Raw genomic sequence first — 23,197 nt, 5'->3', positions numbered from 1 at the left:
TGACCTCTTCCCAATGAGGATCCAGTGCCTAGAGTCATGGGGTATCACCTATAGTAAGTGGTAGAGCCAGCACTCCAGCCCCGAACTTTCCTTCCATCTCACAATTGTAGCCAAATGTTAACTCATTTATTATGTACAAGTGGCTTTTGGTCATTATATTAGAATAAAGTATTCACCTAGTTTTTAGAAAATATAATTTTATTACTTATAATTCATATACCATCACCTAGAACTTTATTTTCTTTGTCCACTTACTAATTATAGTGTATTCATTGTGGCAAGACCCTGGCCAGTTAATTGGGTAATTGATGTTAGATGGTATGTCACTATAAGGAAAGGTTTCTGTCCGTTCTCTGTGTCAGTTATTGTAATTCACACCCACAAAAGTGAGGAAAAATAGTAATAGGAGAAAGGCTTATTTAAGCTGGAAGAGTTTGAGTAAATTCAGTCTGACTTAATAAAACTAAATAAACCACATTGTGAATGTATTTGTAATTTTAATTCTGGTGGACTATTAGGGAGAGGAGAGGATAATCTGCCTTGGAGTAGAATATAAGGTCACTGAGTACCTGGACCCAGCAGTATGTGACAGGAGCACTTTCTCGTGTGCTGCTCTTTGACCCCTAGTCAACATTTGGTACTGATAATAATTTTACCTTTTTTTTTTTTTCCTGTTTGTCAAACTCTTATTAATTTTTTTAGTTGAGATATAACTAACATATAAACATTATTTTCAGGTGTATAACACAGTGATTCAGTATTTGTTTACCTTGTGGAATGATCATAATATGTCTAGTTAACACGTGTCACCTTACATAGTTAAAAAAGACTTTCCTTTGGATGACAACTTTTGAAACTTGTTCTATTAGCAATTTTCAAATACACAATACTGTATTATTGACTACAGTCACCATGCTGTACATTCTGTCCTATGACTTATTTTATAATATTGTTATCTTATTTTCTGACTTTAGTCCAGTGTACAGTGATAATGAGTTTTGGCTGCTTTGTTAGAAACATGCAATTTGGTGTACTTATTTTGGGTGGCCGGAATTTTTCTTGCTACTCTGGACTAAATTGTGTATTTTACACATCCCTAGCTATCCTCTCTGCCCCAATTCCTCTTAAAAAGAAATCCAGGAAGGAAAGAAGTAGGGCTATAGGCAAGTTTTCTAATTGTATTTCTGGTAAGGAAGGGATAACTAATGTAAATAATCAGAAAAATGGCAATGGTTGTCATTCTACATAAATATTTAGAAAGCTAAAATCATATTATGGAATAAATCACTTACTAACCATGAGTAAATCCTATAACTCTTATGAATTCTGCTATCTATATCTATAAAGTAGAAATGATACCTATCTTGCAAGGCTGTAAGGATCAGAAATAATCTATTAAAGCACTTCTATAATGTTTGGCACATAATAGATGCTCAAAAAATGGTCACTGCTCTTCAAAATCTTCAGACTATTCTACCTTCTTTTTAGATGGTATCTTGAATGAGGAAAGCAGATTCAGGGAGGCGTGGGTGGCTCAGTGGTTGAGCCTCTGCTTTCAGCTCAGGACATGATCCTTGAGACCTGGGATTGAGTCCCATATTGGGCTGCCTCTCTGTGTGTGTCTCGTGAATAAATGAATAAAATCTTTTAACAAAAAGAAAAAGGAAAGCAGATTCATTTTTCATCTGTAGATTTGCCATAATATCCATGGCTTTAATTTATGATATATTCTCAACTGGAATCTCAAATAGTTTGAGATTAGGTGATTACTCTTTTCTTGAGTTCCAGTTTGCTTTCATTCTGAAGATTTATTTTATTTTATTTTATTTTTTTAAATTTTTATTTATTTATGATAGTCACACACACACACACACAGAGAGAGAGAGAGAGAGGCAGAGACATAGGCAGAGGGAGAAGCAGGCTCCATGCACCGGGAGCCCGACGTGGGATTCGATCCCGGGTCTAGAGGATCGCGCCCTGGGCCAAAGGCAGGCGCTAAACCGCTGCGCCACCCAGGGATCCCCTCATTCTGAAGATTTAAATAAATGTAATCTATAAGAGAAAAATCAAAAGGATAGGGAAATTGTGACTAGTGTTCATTCACAGTATCGTGATATCTCTTGCTGTGCATGTTTTCTAGAAGATTTGGCTCAGAATTTGATGAAGTGATTCATGTTTTGATTGTATTATCTTCATTTAGGTCATTGCTGTGTTCAAGGATGTGTTTAATTCAAGTTCCAACCCTTACTTGGGAACCAGACTATTTCACATCACTCCTTATGATGTTCAGGTGAGTCATGTAGGATAAACCACTATTCTTTTACATTTTTCTTTGATTTCCTCTGCCCCCACAACCAGGCACACTTGTGAAATCTGACTGGCATGTCTTTTTCAGCTGGGCTACTCTGTCCTTTCCCGTGGTAGTTACGTTCCTCTCCTGTCCCGCCGTCCCCTGTTGCTCCTGCACCAGTCATTACAGTCTCTGGAGTCTATTATGAAATGTGTGCAGATGAGCTGGATGGTCATCCTTGTGGGTCCAGCCTCTGTGGGCAAGACCAGCCTGGTCCAGCTTCTGGCACACCTTACTGGTCACACGTTAAAGATCATGGCTATGAACAGTGCAATGGATACTACAGAGCTTCTGGGTGGATTTGAGCAGGTAAAGTCTGCCTTTGCATTTTCAGTCAAAACATGTATAATGCTGTGGTCTGACTCTTGGTCTTTTGTGTTGGTGACTACAAGTAGGAATTTTTGTTTTGTTTTTTAATTTAAAGGAGTGTTCTTTTGACTCTGGCCAGTGGCTATGATGAGTTTATGCTCTGGAAATTTCAGGTTGATCTTATACGGCCATGGAGGCAGCTGCTAGAAAAGGTGGAAGGCACTGTAAGGGCACTGTTAAGAGACAGCCTTCTTATCAGTTCTGATGATGCAGAAGTAGTGCTACGAGCCTGGAGTCACTTTCTTCTGACTTATAAGCCCAAGTGTCTTGGAGTTGCTGGTAAAGGTATCACGATGGAGATTGTCAACAAGCTGGAAGCAGTATTATTGCTTATGCAGCGACTCAACAACAAAATCAACTCCTACTCCAAGGCAGGTATGTGTGTTTGGATATGTGTATCAGATATGTAGATAGTATTGTCCATGTAGTGTCCATGTATAAGTAGTAATGTATTTGTAAGGTATTATCTGTAATTTTTTAATTAATGTAATAGTTATTAAGAAAACTTGAAAATATTTGTTTCGGAAAGTAACATGAAGCTGATGTAAAATAACTTAGAATTACCATAAAGCAAAAATGAAAGAAATTTAGTGAGCTTGATAGTTTATCTTGTATGTAATCATCTATGATAGTAAATCATTTGCGTGTAAACTGGCTTTATTTTTTTCTTGGCTTTTAAAACTAGTTAAATAATTTCTCAAAATATTAACATTTATTCATTCATTCAGTTAGTTATGATTTTATTTACTTATTCATGAGAGACTCAGAGAGAGAGACAGAAATGGAGGCAGAGTGAGAAGCAGGCTCCATGCAGGGAGCCTGATGCAAGCCTCACTCCCAGGACCGCGAGATCACGCCCTGAGCCAAAGACAGATGCTCAACCGCTGAGCCACCTAGGCGTCCCTAAAATTTTATTTTATTTTAAATTATTATTTATTTATTTGAAAGAGAGTGCACGCTCAAGAGAGCATGAGTGTATGGGGGGTTGAGGGGTGGAAGGGAGAGAAGAGAAACAAGCAGACTCCCTGCTGAGCAGGGAGCCTGACTTGGGGCTCTATCCCAGGACCCTAGATCATGACCTGAGCCAAAGGCAGATGCTTAATCAACTGAGCCACCCAGGCACTCCCCAAAATTAAATATTTAAATGGGAGAATAGAAATCTAAATTGATCATTAGGACGTGTTTATTAGTTTTGTATAGAAAGTGGAAGAAAATCTTCAGTTAACATGGAAACTTCTCTCATTTTGTGGTGCAGTTTTTTGGGTGATGAAGACTATGCTTTTAGGGAAGATTAAAGGCTCATAGATTGTGTCTGTCACTATGATTGTCATCTTTTATTTTCAAAGCCTGTTACTGGTTATAAAGGGTTGATTCCTTAGAGATAAAGAAGTGAGACTCCTCTCATCTAGCTCTATAAACAATGTATCCATGGCTGTGGGTCAAATAGTTTACTTTCTTAAGCAGGAGAATGATTTTATTGTTGATTTGATTTGTCAATTCCCCCAATTCAAGCCCATTATTTAGATTTGAAATCCTTTCCTCATTCACTCAAATTTAATTGTGAGAGACATTTAATGGAGTTATACATTGGTTTATAAATTTTTTGAAGGTGAGTATTATAAAATTTCCCATTGAGCTATGAATTCCAAGTGGGTGGTAGTCTTGTATTAAAAATTTACTTTTAAACCTCACAATACCACTGCATTACAAGGAAAGATTATCTTCATTTTATGCTTATGGAAATGGTTGCTCATAGAGGTTAAATACCATGCTTAATGTTGTACAGTTACAAAGTGGCTTGACTAGGTTTTGAATCTAATCCTCTAACCTTACAGCCTTCAGTCTAGTTCTTCTATGTATCTTTCAGTTGAAATTTAAATATTTAGAGTAAGTTCTCACAGCTCATTCTAAATACTGCTTATTTAGGAATCACTTTCATATTGAGTAATTTCTTAGGGGCATTAATAGAGTGAGAAAAGGTGTGTCAAACAATTTTTCTGTTTTATTTTTGGCTAAATATTTTTCTCTGTAAATATTTATATCTTAACATTACTGTGAAGATACTTGACTTATATTATTAACATGAGAACTAGAATATATTTATCTTAAATGCTTATGCTTTTTTATAATAGCTGTATTAACATTTTTGCTAATTTCATTATCTGATTTTTGGTTTTGTTCTATTGACTTTTTTTTTCCTGGTTGTAAGTCATATTTTCTTTGTATGTCTAGTAATTTTGATTGGATGCTGGAAATTTTAAGCGCTTAGTGCTGCATTTTTGTTGATCCTTGAGCAACATGGCGTTTGAACTGAATGGGTTGACTTATGTGTGGATTTTTTCCCAAAAATATATAAATGTATTTTCCTTATAATATTTTTAAAATCTTTTAGCTTACTAAGAATTGTAAGAATACAGTATATAGTATATATAGTGTGCATAATGTGTTAATAGACTGCTGCTGGTAAGGTGGCTATTAGTGGTTAGGTTTTTGAGGAGTCAGAAGTTATGTGTGGCTTTGTATGTTGCTATCCAATTTCCCCAGCACCATTTTTCTTTCTTTCTTTTTTTAAAGATTTTATTTATTCATGAGAGACAGAAAGAGAGAGAGGCAGACACACAGGCAGAGGGAGAAGCAGACTCCATGCAGGGAGTCTGATGTGGGACTCAATCCTGGGTCTCCAGGACCACGCCCTGGGCTGAAGGCAGGCGCTAAACCGCTGAGCCACCCAGGGATCCCTCCCAGCACCATTTTTATAATTGAAGAGATTGTCATTACCCCATCGTGTATTCTTGGTTCCTTTGTTGTAAATTACTTGACCATATATGTGTGGAATTTTCTTTTAATATTGCTTTGGCTATTTGGGATCTTTTATAGTTCCATACAAATTTTAGCCTTATTTCTACTATTTCAGTGAAAAATATCACTGGAATTTTGATAGGGATTGTATTTAATCTGTATATAGCTTTGGATAGTTTGGAAATTTTAATATACATTAGTCCAAGAGAACAAAATATCTTTGTATTTATTTGTGTCTTCATCGTTTCTTTTGTTAATGTCTTGCAGTTTTCAACATACAGATCTTTCACAGCCTTGGTTAAATTTATTCCTGTCTATTTTTAATGTGATTATAAATGTGATTGTTTCAATTTCCTATAGTTTATTATTAGTGTATAGAAACAGTGAATTTTTTAAATATTTTATTTATTTATTCATAGAGACAGAGAGAGAGACAGAGAGAGAGAGAGGCAGAGACACAGGCAGAGGGAGAAGCAGGCTCCATGCAGGGAACCCTATGTGGGATTCTATCCCAGTCTCCAGGATCATACCCCGGGCTGCAGGCAGTGCCAAACTGCTGTGCCACCGGGGCTGCACCACAGTGAATTTTTGTGTGTTGATTTTGTGTTCTGCAAGTTCACTGAATTTTTTTTCTTTTTTTGTGGTGGTGTAGGGTTTTCTCTATGTAATGTTACATCATGTGCAAATAGTGACAGTTTTCCTTTTTCCTTTCCAATTCAGATGGTTTATTTTTCTCTCCTAATTGCTCTGGCTTGGATTTCCAGTATTGTGTTGAATAAAATGGTGAGAGTTGACATCCTTACCTTGTTCTTGATCTCAGAGGAAAAGCTGTCAGCTTTTTGTTGCTGAGTGTGATGTTATCTGTGTTATAATAAAACTATATATAGTAATATATTAATATGTTGAAGCATATTCCCTCTGTACTCACTTTATTAAGGGTTTTTATCATGAATGGATGTTGAATTTTGTCAGGTGCTTTTTCTGCCTCTATTGAAATGGTCATATGATTTTTATCCTCCATTTTTTTTTAAGATTTTATTTATTTATTCATGAGAATACACAGAGAGGAGAGAGAAAGAGGCAGAGACACAGGCAGAGGGAGAAGCAGGCTCCATGCAGGGAGCCCGACATGGGACTCGATCCTGGGTCCCCAGGATCACGCCCTGAGCTGCAGGCGGCGCTAAACCGCTGAGCCACCGGGGCTGCCCTATCCTTCATTTTGTTAACTTGTTTTGTCACATTGATTCACGGATATTGAACCATTTTTGCATCCCTGGAATAAAAACCATTTCATTGTAGTGTATGATCCTTTCACTGTATTGCTGAATTTAGTTTACTGATTGTTTTGTTGGGAATCTTCAGATCTATGTTTATCAGTGATATTAGCCTATATATATTTTTTTTAAGTAGACTCCATGTGGGGCTTGAACTCACAGCTGTAAGCTCAAGAGTTGAATGCTCTACCAACTGAGCCAGCGAGGCACCCATAGGCTGTAATTTTCTTTTCTTGTGGCATCCTTGTCAGGTTTTGGTATCGGGGTAATGCTGACATTATAAAATGAATTTGGAAAAATTCCTTCTTCTTTCTTCTTTTTTCTTCTTCTTCTTCTTCTTCTTCTTCTTCTTCTTCTTCTTCTTCTTCTTCTTCTTCCTCCTCCTCCTCCTCCTCCTCCTCCTCCTCCTCCTCCTCCTCTTCCTCCTCCTCCTCCTCCTCTTTCTTCTTTCTTCTTTCTTCTTTCTTCTTCTTATATTTTTTGGGGAATTGTTTGAGAAAGATTGATACTCTTTTTGAATGTTCGTAGAATTTACCAATTCTATCTCTGCTTATTACAGTTCCATGAGATCAGGAACTCAACCTCTCCTGGCCTCCAGAGCCAGAGGATCAAGAGGCATCCCCTGAGTGATAGCTATAAAAATCAGAGCCCAAGGCTTAATGTAAAAAGCTTTCTAGGAAGTACTGGTGCTCTAGAGCACCACAAAGGAAGAGCACAAAGATCGTGCCCATCAGTCTTCTTCCCCAGATAGTGTTCCAGCGGGCTCTAGGATGTATATGTTATATTAGGTGCTTGCTTCTCAGATGTGTCTTCCATACAGCCAGGTGAGCCTCCTTCACTTTGAGTCTGGGTGCAGTTAGCTGTCTCTCTTAGCTGTGCCCTGGGGTGGATGAGTCTGAGTGTGTGTGAGCCCTTTCTCCGATCACAATCTTGTATTCTTGGGATGCGACCCTGTTGCTTTTAGAAGATAGATGTTTTGAGGGCTTGCCTTTCAGGTTCATGTTTTAGAAGTTGGGATTCCTGATGTGTGGTTCAAACCTTTTTTTTTTTTTTTTTAATTTATTTATTTATAATAGTCACAGAGAGAGAGAGAGAGAGAGAGAGAGGGAGGGAGGCAGAGACACAGGTAGAGGGAGTAGCAGGCTCCATGCACTGGGAGCCCGACGTGGGATTCGATCCCGGGTCTCCAGGATCGTGCCCTGGGCCAAAGGCAGGCGCTAAACCGCTGCGCCAACCAGGGATCCCTGGTTCAAACCTTTTGTTCCATAGTGAGAAGCTCCACGTTTTCAGGCTTTTCCAAGTTGTGGGTCACACAGCACTAGAGATAGGGTTTATGGTGAGAATATTTCTCAGCCTATTTGCTTCAATGTGGTAGGTTTGTTTCCAGTCTGTCTGAGACCTCAGTGGTATGTTTGAATTCCCTCTCCTTGCTTTGCGATCCTGAAATTGCTTCCAGGCAGAAATCGAGTGAAATTATAGGGCTTCCTTTCCTTAGGTGTCATAGCCCTCTGCTGTTGGCCAGTGTTTGAAAGCAGTTGTTTCATATATTTGATACAGTTTTTAGGTGGTTAACAGTGGAGGTAAAGTCTAAACTTTATTATTCCTCATGGAGTCCAATGCATAATACTTGGTGATACGAACAAGAGTCATAAGAGAACTTCCAATAAAAAAAAGAGCAGTTGAAAAGTTTTTGGCATGGGCTGTTTAAGCACTAAGCAAATAAATACCAGTTGTTACTATAATCGTATGATATCGTCATTATAAAGAAAGTCTAGTTTAATGGCGTTGATTTTCATTGTGCCAATTTTTAGTGTCCTTTCATTTGATAAAAATGCAGTAATAGGTGGGAGGCATTATCTCCTTATGCCATTTAAGAAATTATAACAAAGATTATTTACCTTTACTATCACCTTTGAGTTCCCTCTACCTAGCCATTAATTCAGAAAGGCATTAAAAAATATTTTCTGCCACCAGCCCTAATTTTTCTTTTCTTTTCTTTTCTTTTCTTTTCTTTTCTTTTCTTTTCTTTTCTTTTCTTTTCTTTTCTTTTCTTTTTTCTTTTCTTTTCTATTTTCTTCTTTTCTTTTCTTTTTTTTTTTTTTACCTGTTTTGTTTAAACAAAAACAAAACAAAAAACCCCTTCTTATTTATACTCTATTACAAAACTTTAAACACTAAGGCCAGGGACTTCTGGGTGGCTCAGCAGTTGAGTGTCTGCCTTTGATTCAGGGTGCGATCCCATTTCAGGGATCGAGTCCTCCATCGGACTCCCTGCAAGGAGCCTGCCTCTCCCTCTGCCTGTGTCTCTGCCTCTCTCTCTCTTTCTCATGAATAAATAAATAAATAAATCTTTTAAAAAAATCTGGGTCAGAAGTTTCCAATTTTCTTTCTTTTTAAAAATATTTTATTTATTCATGAAAGACACACACAGAGAGAGGGGCAGATATACAGGCAGAGGGAGAGGCAGGCTCCATGCAGGGAGCCTGATGTGGGACTCGATCCTAGGTCTCCAGGATCACACCCTGGGCCAAAGGTGGGCACTAAACCACTGAGCCACCCAGGCTGCCCTCCAATTTTCTTTTAATAAACTCTTAGGGTTTTTTGTTTTTCTTTTGTTGGTTTTCTTATTGTCCCAGTTTGAAAATAAACGCTATGGCTGTGACGTTTCAGAATTTGCCAAACTTGTGGAAGAGTTCCGAAATTTTGGGGTGAAGCTTCTGCAGTCCACCAGTGGCCACAGCCATGGCACATTTGAATGGGTTGACAGCATGTTTGTTCGGGCTCTGAAGTCTGGAGATTGGCTTTTGATGGACAATGTTAACTTCTGCAAGTAAGGACCTTCTGCTTAAGCACAAGATTGATATTTGAGATATGGATGTCAAAGTAGAAACCCAGTTGAAAACTCTGGTATTTTGAACCCATTGTTAACTAGATACATATCCCTGTGGTGAACAAAGGTAGTTGGTCATAGTTGTAAGATTTTAGTTTTGTATGACTGTTTTGAATTGAGCTGAAGGCTAACACAATTGGGTTACTTTTCCAACCATTTTTGAGGTAGACCTTTTTATTTAATATCGAAAATACTCCTTTTGTTAGGGTCATTCTTGAGGTCAAATTTTTGAAATAGCGATCTTTTACAGGCCAGACATTTAGTAAATGTGCATCAATGTGTATTGATTTGATTCTAAAGTAAGGAAAAAGGCATCGTAAAACTTCTGTAGTACACAGCATAATAGAAACTATTCCAGGTCAAGATGATGAGTTTCTCTACCTGGACATTTTTTCAGAATGTTTGAATTGAAATCCAGGTGTCTTCAAATTGGTTTGATAATGTTAGGAAGTGGAGAGATGGAAGGAGAAAGAAAAAACAAAGAGCTATAGATCATGGGACAATTTTCCTTAATTTCATTTACTTATTTAACAAATATTTTACATATTTACTGTTTGTAAATCTCTGGAAAGAATGCCTTTGGGGGTGAAAAGGGGAATGGACAGGGAGAGAGAGCACAATTATATATGGGGGGAGTGGTCTATGCTTAAGGACGACCTGAGTCAGGAGCAGTAGGAGGCCTGTGCAAGGAAAATAGAACCAGTGCAGCATGTCAATCTGTCACCATTGTATTTGAATTCTCTTTGTGCAGCCCATCGGTGCTGGATCGTTTGAATGCTTTGCTTGAACCTGGAGGTGTTCTCACCCTTAGTGAGAGGGGGATGATAGATGGATCCACTCCCACCATAACACCAAATCCCAATTTCAGGTATTCTTGCCTCTTAAGTTTCTGCTTAAGAATCTGACTGCCTCATTTAAGTAGGACCTTCTTACGTGTTTTACGTGATTTATTTATCCAGTTATAAGTATGTTCACCCACTTATTGATTCAGTTAGCACATATTTATTGAGGCTTTGCTATTTGCCAGACTCTGGGATCGCATCAGTAAACAAGAAGGGTCTCCTGGCTGGCTCCGTAGGTGGAACATACGACTCTTGATCTTGGAGTTGTGAGTTCAAGCCCCATTGTGGGCACAGAGCTTACTTTAAAAAATAAGAATAAAAAAATAAGAGAGGTGAGGTCCCTATTGTGGGATGATGGTAAAGGGTAGAAGCAGGGAGACTGATCACAAGTTTTTTGCAGTAGTTCAGGCAAGAGATATGATAGCTTAGACTAGCGTGGCCATATGAGTGGGACTTTCTGATGGATGTGTGGGTTGAAAAAAAAGAGGAAGCAAGGATTTTATACAAGTTTTTGGCTTGGGTAATTGGTAAATATGGGGGCCATTTATTGAGAAAGGAAAGACTGGCAAAGGAGCAGGTTTGACATGGGAAGGTTAGCAGGGAATCCACTGTTTAGCTTTGGAGATGTTGGCTAGATGGAGATGTTGCTAGACATATATGAAGGTAATTGTTTCAGGAGAATACACTGCTCCCTTTTCTGATCTCTGTAGGTGAGTTAGAATGATGAATTAGCACTGTCTGATTTGGGGACTATCTGAAAGAATTTATATTCTCAGCATTAAAGGTGCATTGGATAAACAGTTTCTAAGGAGAATAGGTTTAGAGAAACTGATTTTGCTATATTGGTGCATTTTGGCACTAAAAGATAGAATTTAGATGAAAATAGCAGAGTTTTAGTTAACGGTATCTCCCTTGATAAACTCCCTGAAGTTCTAACACATAGGATTTGCCCTCACCAATTGTTGCTGAGCTGCATCATTGGTTGCAACTGTGATTTTAATTTTTTTCCCTTTGAATTGCTAGACTTTTTCTCTCGATGGATCCTGTTCATGGAGAAATATCCCGAGCTATGAGGAATCGTGGACTTGAAATCTACATTTCAGGAGAAGGAGATGGAAACATCCCAGATGACCTGGATCTGAAAGTTCTGCTGCACAGCCTTGGGTTGGTGGGGGATAGTGTGTGTGATAGCCTCTTGGCTCTACACACAGAGATCCAAAGCACTGTAGTAGGTAAGGTGCTTGACTTAACAGGCCTCTGCAGAGTTTTATTCTTCTAGAAATTCATATATTTTTCCATTTGACTGCTAATCTAGGAGTTCTTTTTTTTTTTTTTTTTTTAATCTAGGAGTTCTTAAATTTAGTGTACATACAAATAGGAATTACCAGAAAAGTCTGTTAAAAATAGAGATGTGCTGATGCCTGTCTTCCCCCTACGAGATTGGGTTCAGTAAATCTGGGTGAGACACAGAAATTAGTATTTTAAAGAAGCTCCCCAGATGATTCTGGTAGATTCATTCAGACACTCTTACCTTAAGGAATACTGCTTTAGGCACTAAAATTTGTAAAGTTTATCCCTCTTATCTCGTCATTGAGTCTTTTGAAGATAGTATAAAGAGGGAACTTTGAACTGCTTAAAACAGGGTGTTATTTCTTCTAATAAAACCTATCTGTCCAAATATACAGGAACAGGCAAGAATAATAACAAAGGTAATGATAAATGCTATTTATTGAGTAACTGCTATGTGTTAGGTACAATGTCTATTGGTTTTTTAGTTTTCACATTAATTCTTCATGGCATGTTTTCGTGTTACAGAATAGGGTTCAGAGAGGTTGAATAACTCATCAAAGCCAAGCAGTGAGGCTTTGAATGTAGTTCTGTTGGATTTTAAAGTGCATGGTCCTTTATGAGGCCATGCTCATTTTGCTACTTCAGCGTTTGTCAACTTTAGATTAAGGATATAAATGACCAGGCTTTGTCCTACTTGTAGTTTTCACTTTCCTGCAGTATGTTTGTGACAGCCAGAAATGGAGGGAGGGAGACAAGATAGGGAAGGAATATGAATGTTCTTACAAGTCCATAATGTGCTGGTGAGACTCTAGATTCTACTTAGAAGGCTTTCTAAGGTAAGTGGGTGGATTGAATGAAACAAAGTTTGATGAGAAGATGAATTTATCTGTTTTCATGGGAGATTTTGCAGAATCTGTTGCTCATAGAAGGCAATATTTTTTTTCTTTGTAGGTTCTCCAACGTCCTCTATTTCAACTCTAATTCAGACAGCCTTATTCATTGTGCAGTACCTACAGCGAGGGCTGAGTTTAGACAGAGCCTTTTCTGAAGTATGCTGGGAAGCATATGTCTGCTCCCAGCATTCACCAGCAAACCAGAAGGTACCATGAAGTATTTCAAACAGCTTTCTCATTTATAACACTTTGCATTATTTGGATGGGGGAAATTCTTTTTATTGATGGTGACTTTAATGAACTGAGAGTGGAGCACTTCAGTTATCTGTAGTAGAGATCTGGTATCTAAGTACTTTTCTGGAAAATAGGTTAAATGTAAATATTCTTTGAAACTTAACTGTCTTTAGGCAAAGTGGAATTTAGCTTGTAGTGTTGAAAATTGAAGACTGTGATGAGAGTTGTGGGATGATCACAAAGGTCCTGGAAAACTATTATTCCTCTTCTACTTTTGGTAATAGCACTTAGATGTTGCCTGTGTGTTTTTATCTCCTACCAGCTTGCACAGGCTTTACTGGAGAAACATGTTTTTTCTCTTCGAGCACATGAAACCTGGGGTAACTCCATCCTTGCTCTGGGCCTGTGGCCAGATTCTCTGCCCTCAGCTCTCTTTGCTACAGAAGACTCTCACCTGTCTGTAGTCCGAAGTGATGGACAGATCTTAGTATATTGCCTTAACAGGATGAGCATGAAAACCAGCAGCTGGGCCAGGTTAGTGGAGCCTTGAGTTTGTGTCTCTTTGGCATCTTGACTTTTTTTTGATGGTAGTGGTCATGACCCAACATGTTTGACCGGAATGTTATATGGTCATTTATTACCCAGCTGTTATAGTTTCCTTGTTCATTGTAATATTGCTCCCTATTTATTATTCACTAGATATGTTTTAATTATTCTCCTTTGAAAGGGACTAATCTTTCCCCTGTTGTTTGATCCGTTATTTGTAAAGTTATTTTCCTGGTTCTTTGAAATGTAAAATGAAAGTTCATTCTAGTACTGACTTTGCCTTATTTCTCTAAAAATTTCAGGATTCAGCCTCTTACCTTACCCGATTTAGAGAAAATTATGCAGTCTCCTAACCCCGAGAGCTTGAAATTCAGTTCAGTCGAAGTGGATACTTACTGGATTGATGAACCAGATGTTCTGGCCATGGCTGTTAAATTGCTTATAGAACGAGCAACCAATCAAGATTGGATGCTCAGAGTTAAATGGCTTTATCATTTAGCCAAGAATATACCACAGGGGTTGGGTGAGTTGAAAAGCTTAATTTGTATAATAAGTGCATAAATAAACTATTTTAGTGCCTTAGTAGCTGTATTATCCTGTGAGGACACTTAAAATTGTATCTGGGAGATCTAGCAATAAATTTGTTACCTGGCCTTACTATTTGTATAGCTGTTAAAAAAAATTAAGGCATGTAACTGCCCTTAGATGTGTCCTAAGAGAAACTTGGCCCCTGTGTAATCCTTAGCATTTCATGGTCTTCCACTTTTCTATCAAATCCAAAAGGAAAATGTACTCTATCATGTTACTGCTTATTTTTTGAACATGCTGCTATACAACCATCCTATCTGGGGAAGGTTGTTTTTGGTAAACTTCATTTGCCTTAAAGTGCTTAAGAGACTTATTTTAGTTCCAGTATTCTAAGTTGTCCTGCTTAATTTCTTTGTACTTTTTTTTCATTTTAAGAGGAAAAACCAACCTTAACAACATTGCACGGGTTGCAAAGTACAGGACTTGGAATTGGTTGGTAGAACTTGTTGCCTAAAGTAGTAGAGTTTATATGAACCTTTCTATCCATGAGAACTTAGCCAAAGAATATCTGTATTGTGTTATGCATGTGATCTGTCTAAAATTGTATAGAGAGAATTTGTATTTTATCTGCATTGTCCTGTATGAGAGCTACTAGCCACAGGTAGCTACTAAAATGTAAATATAAAAAAATATATATGTATATAAAAAATAAAATAAAAATTAAAAAATATATATATATAAATTAAAGTTAAGTAAAATCTAAAATCCAGTCCTTAGTTGCACTGGCCACATTTCACATGCTTACTAACACAAGACTAATGGCTGCCCTCACACTGCAACTATAGGATGTTTCCGTTATTGCAAAAAGTTTGCTTGGACAGCCCCACTGTAGATATTAACATTATTTCTCCTTTCTCCACAGAATCAATACAGATTCATTTGGAAGCCAGTGCTGCATCTCTTAGGAATTTTTACTCAAATTCTCTCTCAGCTGGGGTCAGTAATGTCATCAAAGTATTACAACCAAATATAACAGGTACTGCACCTGATTTAATTTCGAGTTCAGGAAATGCACAGTTTAGGAAATTGGTCCATTGAGTCCACGGAAAAAGACCTGTCACAACTGCCACTGTAATAAGCACTGTATTTTGGAAGACTCAATGTATCCAGATGCAAATTCCACTTTTTTTGTTTGAAACTATCCATTTATTCTTTAGTCTTTGAAAGAGGATGGTGATATACAACATGGGAGAAAATGGGAGTTGGCAGACTGGTCTGTGGTCCCAACTCAGCCACAAACTGGCTTCATTTGGAAACCATCATTCATACTTACTGCCTGTGTTTAAATAATGGGGGAATTAAATTCATTTTTCTGGGTCCCTTCCACTCAAAGCATTCTGTTACTTATTAGTGTTGTTAACAGAAAGGGTTTTAGGCTATGGGTATATAGTGTGAATTACTTCAGAAGATACAAAACCTTAATAAACTTTTTAAAGCCTTAAATATAAAGTTACAAAACCATAATGATAAAATAAATAGCCATTCAAGGTATCTAATCAAATGAGGCATTCAGGGACACCTGGGTGACTCAGCTGTTGAGCGTCTGCCTTTGGCCCAGGGCATGATCCTGGGTCCCAGGATCAAGTTCCGCATCGGGCTCCATGCGTGGAGCCTGCTTCTCTCTGCCTATGTCTCTGTCATTCTCTCTCTCTCCCTGTGTCTCTCGTGAATAAGTAAATAAAATCTTTAAAAAAAAAAAAAAAAACAAAAAGCAAATGAGGCACTCAGAACTTATTTTTTTATTTTTATTTCTTAAAAAGACTATTTAAGAGACAGAGGACAGGTGGGAGGAGGGGCAGAGACAGAGGGAGAAACAGAATCCCCACTGAGTGGGGAGCCTGACTTAGGGCTTGATCCTGGGACCATGAGCGTAGTGGAAGTCAAACGCTTTACTGACCTAGCCACCTGGGAGCCCCCAGAATTTATTTTTAATTAGAGTAAGATTCTTTTACTTGAAGAGAATAATATGAAGTTGGTTGAAATAAGCATTAATGAGGAAATTAGGGACATGTTCACAGAACCAGGTTTTTAATTTCCCATCCCTATCTTCATTTGATATTGATCAAAACATACCATTGCCATTTGGTTTAGAAGAAAACATGCATGATGCTTTTGTGCTATACCAGTTGTCTTTTGTATACTAAAGGTAACAGGTAAACGTTTGGGAAGAAATCAAATAATAGGGAAAACTCCTGTAGTGGTCATGTTGTGGCTGAACTAAATCATGGTTTCCCAAGTATGAAAGAATTTTGGTCTTTGGGAATAGTTCTAGACTAGAGTAGCAGTTTCCCTTTTTAGCAGGTATTATTTGCCCACTGTTGGAACATAGTAGGTATGCCTTCATCTTCCTTTTCAAGTGTATAGCTTTGGATCATGTAGTCTTACTGGACTTTGGAATGTGAGTTCCTTCCATGTACTTTGCTGTTCACAGTAGGCATTTGTTAGTCTGCTGTATAGTAGATAACCTTTATTTACTGTTATTTATTTTTAAAGTTTTTATGTTAATTGAATTTAAATCGCTGTATTATTAGTTTCAGAAGTAGAAGTCAGTGATTCTTCTATAATACCCAGTGCTCATTATGTCCTATGCCCTCTTTAATGTTCATCAGCCAGTTATTACCTCCCCCCTTCCTCCTCTTCTCCAGAAACCCTCAGTTTGTTTCCTGTGATTAAGAGTCTCTTAATGGTTTGTCTCCCTCTCTTGTTTTATTTTTTCCTTTCTTTCCCTATGATCCTCTGTTTCGTTTCTTAAATTCCACATATCAGTGAGATCATATGTCTTTTTCCGATTGACTTATTTCACTTAGCATAATACCCTCTAGCTCCATCCATGTCATTGCAAGGGGCAAGATTTCTCTTTATTTGGTGGCTGAGTAGTATTCCATTGTATACGTATATATACCATATCTTCTTTATCCGATACATTCATCTGTCGATGGACATCTGGGCTCTTTCCTAGTTTGGCCATAGGGGACATTGCTCCTATGAACACTGGGGTGCAGGTACCCTCTTCGGATGGTAGATACCTTTAAAACTTGAAGTGCTCCACTGACCTACCCAGCCGCCTTGAAGTTTATGTTACCTTTGTTTTGTTTTGCCTCCCTTCTTTGAGTTCTCACAGCCTCTGGAGAAAAGTCAGATTGATCACTGCTGCCTTACAGAAGAGGTGCCAAGTTTAAGCCGAAGAAGCAGCAGATGCCACATTCTCTGATTATAAAGAAAGGGCTTTTTAAAATAAAATAATCTTGAGGTTTTTTTTGTGTGTGTATGTGTTTTAAATATTTATTTATTTTTGAGAGAGAGTGCACCTGTGCTTGCAAGTTCAAAGAAGAGGGGGGGAAGTAGAGGAAGAGAGACTCTCAAGCTGACTCCATGCATGCACAGGATCTGACACAGGTCCCATGACCCTGAGATCAGGACCTGAGCTGAAATAAGAGTTGGACACTGAACTATGCCACCCAAGTGCTCCTTGAATTGATTTTCTTATTGAAATCCAATAATGAGACATATTTATTCATTTTTCCACCACGTAAGTTAGTTTTTTGAAGTTAATGACAGCAGATTGGTTGATTAAGCTCATGAATTGTTTTTGGAGCAAGTGACTGTATTGGTTGGAATGCTTATGTTCCAGAGAGATTATTTTATATCCTGCAGTGGAATGAATTTTCAGGACTAGTAGAAATTTTGCATTTAGAAAGGAAAGTGTAAAAGCAGTTGGATTTTACTTTTCTAATGCTGTGGGCTGAAACTAGAAATTTTCCTATTCTGTCCCTTCCCCATCAGAACTGAATATGATCAAATTAAGATAGTAAAAATCTTCAATTGAAGTTTTCTAGGCAAAGAGTTTAACTCCAAAATTCTACTTTTTGTTTTATATTTTCACCAGATGAATTTGTGATTCTTTTGGATCCCCGATGGAATATGCAGGCTTTGGACATCATTAGAAATTCAATGGACTTTGATCCACAAACAGACCAGCCTGAGCAGCTCTTTGCCCTTTTAGAGTCTGTTGCGAACAAGTAGGTGAAGCCTGATATTCTGAGCACTGTTTACCTCATTGTACAATATAGCTTTACAGATTATACCTTTTCTAAACTCTGTCAGGTTTAGCTTACATGTGTTTAATCTTCTGAACCCGAGAAGTGGTGGATATTAGGTGGGATTTCCTTCATTGCTGCTTCTCCTTTATACTCTCTGCTCATTCAAGTAATTCTGGCTCTGGTTTCAAAATGCCTGTAAATTTTGCAAGTTTTTAATAACTTAATAGGATGCTTTTAGAGATATACCAGCTTAACGTTAATGTTGCCTTTATTTTGCAATTAATCCTTTATCATAGGATAGTCATGTTTCAGTTGTTTTCTATTCATGATTCGCAGCAGCTCCTCCCATTTTCACCTGCTCATTCTTTCACAGGTCCTTTCCTCAGCCTTCCACATCACTTCCCATGTTGGAGAAATATGTAGCACCTGTATGCTCACCTACACACTCAACATACAAATTTATCTAATTGTTTCATAGGCTGGTCTTTCCTCACATTTACTATAATGGCCAGCATTATTTTTTTTTAATTGACTATCAGTGTAATGTAATACTTTTTTTTTAATATAGTGAAAAAATTTATATTTATAGCTGGCTGGACTCAGTTTAGATGATCCCAATTTTGTTGGCAACATCCAAAGCATCATAGTCAGGAGGCAGTCGAACATATGCTTTCTTCTCTCCATCAGGCCTGATTAAGGTGTTTACCTTGGCCACATCAGTGTCATAGAGATTCTTCACAGCCTGTTTGATCTGGTGCTTATTGGCCTTAACATCCACAGTGAACACAAGTGTGTTATTGCCTTCTATTTTCTTCATGGCTGACTCAGTAGTCAGGGGGAACTTGATGATGGCATAGTGATCAGGCTTGTTTCTCCTGGGGGCACTCTTTTGAGGATATTTGGGCTGCCTTCTATGACGCAGGGTCTTGGGTCATCGGAATGTAGGTGACATGTGGATCTTCTATTTTTTTTGTGACTGTCCATGCTTTTCAGCACCGCTTTCATAGCTTTCAAAGCCTTTGCTTTGGCTTTGGGAGGGGCACGGTTTCCTTCTTTGCCTTTGGTGCCATCTTCATGAAAGCAATGTAATACATTTTTAAAACTAATTTTGTAATTGAGGTATAATGTACATTATAGAAAAGTACACTTAATAATGAGTATATTTGGTTTCGATGGATTTTCACAAAATGAACTCATGCATGTGGTATGGAGTAGCACTTCAAAGGCCTTCTTGTCTCCCCCTCCTAGTAGCTTCCCCATCTGCCTCCCCAGATAACTTCTAACACTGGAGATAAATTTTATTTTGGCCGCTCTTAAGAGTTGTTAGGGCCGTTTGTCAGGTCACAGTAAAGCCTGGCAGTTTACCTAAATGCAGGTTTTCCCAGCCATCTGTCCTCCCCATTTTCACCCCTACCCCCAACTCAGTCATCATCACTTTTCACCTCCATCTCTTCAATCCAGAATTTGCAGGGGTTGGAAGTGAATGACAGGTTGAAGGAGATTGATGTTCCAAGCATTCTCAAGATTTTAGCAGTTAGAGGATGTGATTGCCAAGTAGTATACACCAATAACTGATAATATTTGTTATATTATTGATCTCATTTCAGGACAATCCTATATCTTGACCGGGAAAAACGGATTTTTACTGAAGCAAATTTGGTTTCCATTGGTGGCAAAAAGCTAAGAAATAGTGTTTTGAGAATGTCCTTTGAATTCCATAAAGGTAAGAAGTTTAACCTTTTGTATTCTTGAGTTATGCATCTGATCACAGAATGTCTCTAAAGGTAAGAGACCTTCAGCAGCTGCTGCCATTTTCTGATTCTTTTTGATTTGCTGGCCTAATTTATTCAGTAATAATGACTAACTGCTTTGTTACATGTTCTTGATTTCACTTAACTTTTTATAGCAACCTTGCATGGTGTAGGTCCTATGCTGTGAAAGAGGAGAAGGATGTATAGAGATGCTCATGGTCAGATCTCTAGCAAGTAATAGAGCTAGAATTTGAAATCTAGATCTGTTGGCTCAAAATGTTCATGCTCCTCACTATTTGGCTATAGGTTCTTTCTTCATTCTTCCTTTATTTTTTAAATTGAAAATATATCTGTGATTGTCAGAGAAAATTTGGACTATATTGAAGCATAAAAATAGAAGTCTGTCTTTGAAGGAGTTATTGTTAATAGTACATTCATTTGTATCTTCTCCTCTGTGCTGTCTATTCTTTCAAACATGCATACACTTCGATTTGTTTTGTATTTAAACAAGTACTTCTATAAAATCTGCATTATTGCTTTAAAATTTTCATTTTTCATTAAGACATTAAGAACTTCTATAGATATGCATACCTGATTTGCTAAGTTTAATATAATAGTAGGCTAAGAATTTATTTTCAATTTTGACCTTTCAAAATTGACCTTTGTACTAAAGATGCAGTTAAGTTGCATGTTATAGTTGATTTTGATAATATCCAGGGATTAATTTAAATCTGATCGAATGTTCTTATTTATGTCAACTCTAAGATCCAGAGAGCTATCACAGCCTGCCCCATGAAATTGTGGTCAACCTTGCTGCTTTTTTTGAACTTTGCGATGCACTAATCCTGCTCTGGGTACAGTCCTCTCAGGGGGTGGTGTCTGATGCCATGGTCATTAAGGTGAGGAAATGTACTTCATGTTTTTATTTTTGTGCTTAGAGAAATATTTCAGATTCTTAGGGGTGAAATGAACTACAGTGTTGTTATTATATGCCCAATATTACTTGAGAAATTTAATATTTCTTAACAGTTTTAAATATATATATATATACATATTTTAGAACTTTATGGGTATATAACTATCATAATAAGTAGCATATATTTGAAGTGTAGAATTTTATGTTTTGACATGTATATGTCTATGAAGCCATTACCATAATAGTGAGCATACCTAATAACCTCAAGCCTTCCTTCATGTTCTTTTGTATTCCCTTTCTCTCCCTTCCCTCCACCCGAACATCCATTAATGTGCTTTTGGTTCCTATAGATCAGTTGTATTTTCTAGCATTTTATATAAATGGAGTCATGCATTATACTTTTCTGTCTGGCTTCTTACACTCAAAACAGTTATTTTGAGATGCATCCAGATTGTTTTGCATCAGTTCATTCCTTTTTTTGTTGCCAAGTAATATTCCATCAAATGTATGTACTACAATCCATTCACCTCTTGAAGAACAGTGGAATTTTAATTTATTTTTTAATCCACTTAAGCCTTCTTAGTCATCATCAATTGAAATATGTTTCTTGTGTCTTTTACTGAGAAATGTTTGTGAGTAATTTGGTTTACTTTGTTTTTAGATCTTGGATTCTGTGCGGTGGCGGGACCGGTTTTGGACTGTGGCTGACACAGTAAAAGTGGATACCCCGGGCTTGGCCCTGCTTGCCCTGCACTGGCACTGGGTTTTAAAACATTTGGTCCATCAAATCCCCCACCTCCTAATGAACCATGAAGACAAGTAAGAGTCATATTTAGAGTAATGATGTCAGTATGTACATTTATGATAATAAAGAGAAAAGGGTTTGGAATTGAAACTTTTCTTCTTGCTTTACTTTGGTTTATTCCGTTGGCCTATTGGTGAATGTAAATCAAATATAAAATGTAAATGATATCCCTACTATGTCTCTACTATCCAGCATTTCCCCCTTTCCTTACTTCCCTCTGCTCTTTTCCCCTTTAAAGATACTACAAAGAGGTTCAGACGGTCTCAGAACATATTCAGAATTGCTTGGGGAGCCCGACTGGTGGCTTCACTGGTATAAAGAAGTTGCAGAAGTTCCTGGGACGACCATTTCCTTTTAAGGTATAATTAAGAAACATGTAGTAAACACAAAGATCTGACCTCTTCTGAAGTTCTCCTGGAGCATGAGGCCTGCCATTCAACTAGACTTATCCTTGCCTTAATGTTTAACTTCTAAGTGTTCACTGAATACTATTAACTGATTTGTTAAGTGTTAACATCTTGCTTATTGTTGACAGTATTAGTCTGGGTGGTGTTTTAACTTTATTACTGTAAAATCTCCTGAGAGCAGCAGGGGTAAACAAACTGTATGTTTTCTAGAAGCACTGTGGAAATATTTAAAATTTTTTCTTAGATGTGAACAGGCTGCTAAAAAGAATCTCATTTCTCCTCTATAAGTAGATTCTCCTGGGTTTTGTTGTTTCAGAACAAGCTGGTGGTGGAATGTTTTTCTCAGTTGAAAATCCTTAACAAAGCGCTTGCCATAAGGGAGCGGATGCCTGCCCTTGGGGAAAGTGGATGGTGGGAAGACATTAATCGTCTCCAAGTGGTTGCTTCTGAATGGACTTTTAAAAAAAGTCTCTTGCAGGCCTGGGGATTGGTCCTCAGAGCTAATATTCTGGAAGATGCCAATCCAGGTAATATACTCTGGAGTTTAACATACTGACAGGTGTTCCTGGAGTATCTCTTGCCCAGTAGCCAATAAGTTTTAAGTTTTTCCCTTAGGTTTTCTTTTTACTCTGTTTCACTTTCTTTCTTTTTTCTTTCCTCTTTTTGTATGCTATAATTACAATTAAATTAAGTGCCAGGCATAGAGATGAACTTTACATATATTATGTAATTCTCTCATCAGAATTGAGCAGGTATTAATAACATCATTTTACAAGTACAAAACTCAAGCTCAGTTTAAGCTCACAGTCACATGACTAGTTGGGAATCTACTCCTATTCTGTTTATCACTATGCTATAATATTGCATGTGTCTTTTTGTCCAGATGAGTTGAAGAATCTTGTGAATGCTCATTGTTTAGAACTAAGAGCCAAAGGAATTTCATTTGGTTTTCTGGAGAAAAAGCACAATGAAGCTTCCTCCGTGTTCCAACCAGACTTTACCTCCTTAATCCAGCTTACCAGGAGTGTTCAGTTGTGGCCTGCAATGGAGTACCTGGCTATGCTTTGGCAGTACAAAGTGGTAGCTGATTTTATGACACAGGCCTGTCTAAGAAGGTAAGCCATTTTCCTCTGGGGGACTTTTTTTTCTTGTTTGATTATTCTCTGTATCCTAATGTGAAACAAAGTACAGACTTAAAGGGGA

At 37.6% G+C, this 23,197-nt stretch overlaps 1 protein-coding gene across 2 annotated transcripts in view; it reads left to right on the top strand.

Annotated features, from left to right (window-relative positions):
- MDN1 (midasin AAA ATPase 1) overlaps positions 1-23,197 on the top strand; it is a 166,437-nt gene that overhangs the window by 89,085 nt on the left and 54,155 nt on the right. For both annotated transcript variants that reach the window (XM_025444928.3, XM_025444927.3), the window contains exons 41-57: positions 2,201-2,290; positions 2,396-2,659; positions 2,833-3,094; positions 9,463-9,622; positions 10,434-10,550; positions 11,548-11,756; positions 12,766-12,914; positions 13,264-13,475; positions 13,790-14,010; positions 14,938-15,051; positions 17,962-18,094; positions 19,723-19,838; positions 20,632-20,765; positions 21,444-21,601; positions 21,826-21,946; positions 22,311-22,521; positions 22,878-23,109. In XM_025444928.3, coding sequence (XP_025300713.3) covers positions 2,201-2,290; positions 2,396-2,659; positions 2,833-3,094; positions 9,463-9,622; positions 10,434-10,550; positions 11,548-11,756; positions 12,766-12,914; positions 13,264-13,475; positions 13,790-14,010; positions 14,938-15,051; positions 17,962-18,094; positions 19,723-19,838; positions 20,632-20,765; positions 21,444-21,601; positions 21,826-21,946; positions 22,311-22,521; positions 22,878-23,109 — 2,903 coding nt within the window. The remainder of the gene's footprint in view (positions 1-2,200; positions 2,291-2,395; positions 2,660-2,832; positions 3,095-9,462; positions 9,623-10,433; positions 10,551-11,547; positions 11,757-12,765; positions 12,915-13,263; positions 13,476-13,789; positions 14,011-14,937; positions 15,052-17,961; positions 18,095-19,722; positions 19,839-20,631; positions 20,766-21,443; positions 21,602-21,825; positions 21,947-22,310; positions 22,522-22,877; positions 23,110-23,197) is intronic.

The sequence above is a fragment of the Canis lupus genome, chromosome 12 (assembly GCF_003254725.2).
Source record: "Canis lupus dingo isolate Sandy chromosome 12, ASM325472v2, whole genome shotgun sequence".
Classification (NCBI taxonomy): domain Eukaryota; kingdom Metazoa; phylum Chordata; class Mammalia; order Carnivora; family Canidae; genus Canis; species Canis lupus.
Note: the sequence above shows the minus strand (reverse complement) of the source record. Positions and strands in the feature narration are given on the sequence as shown.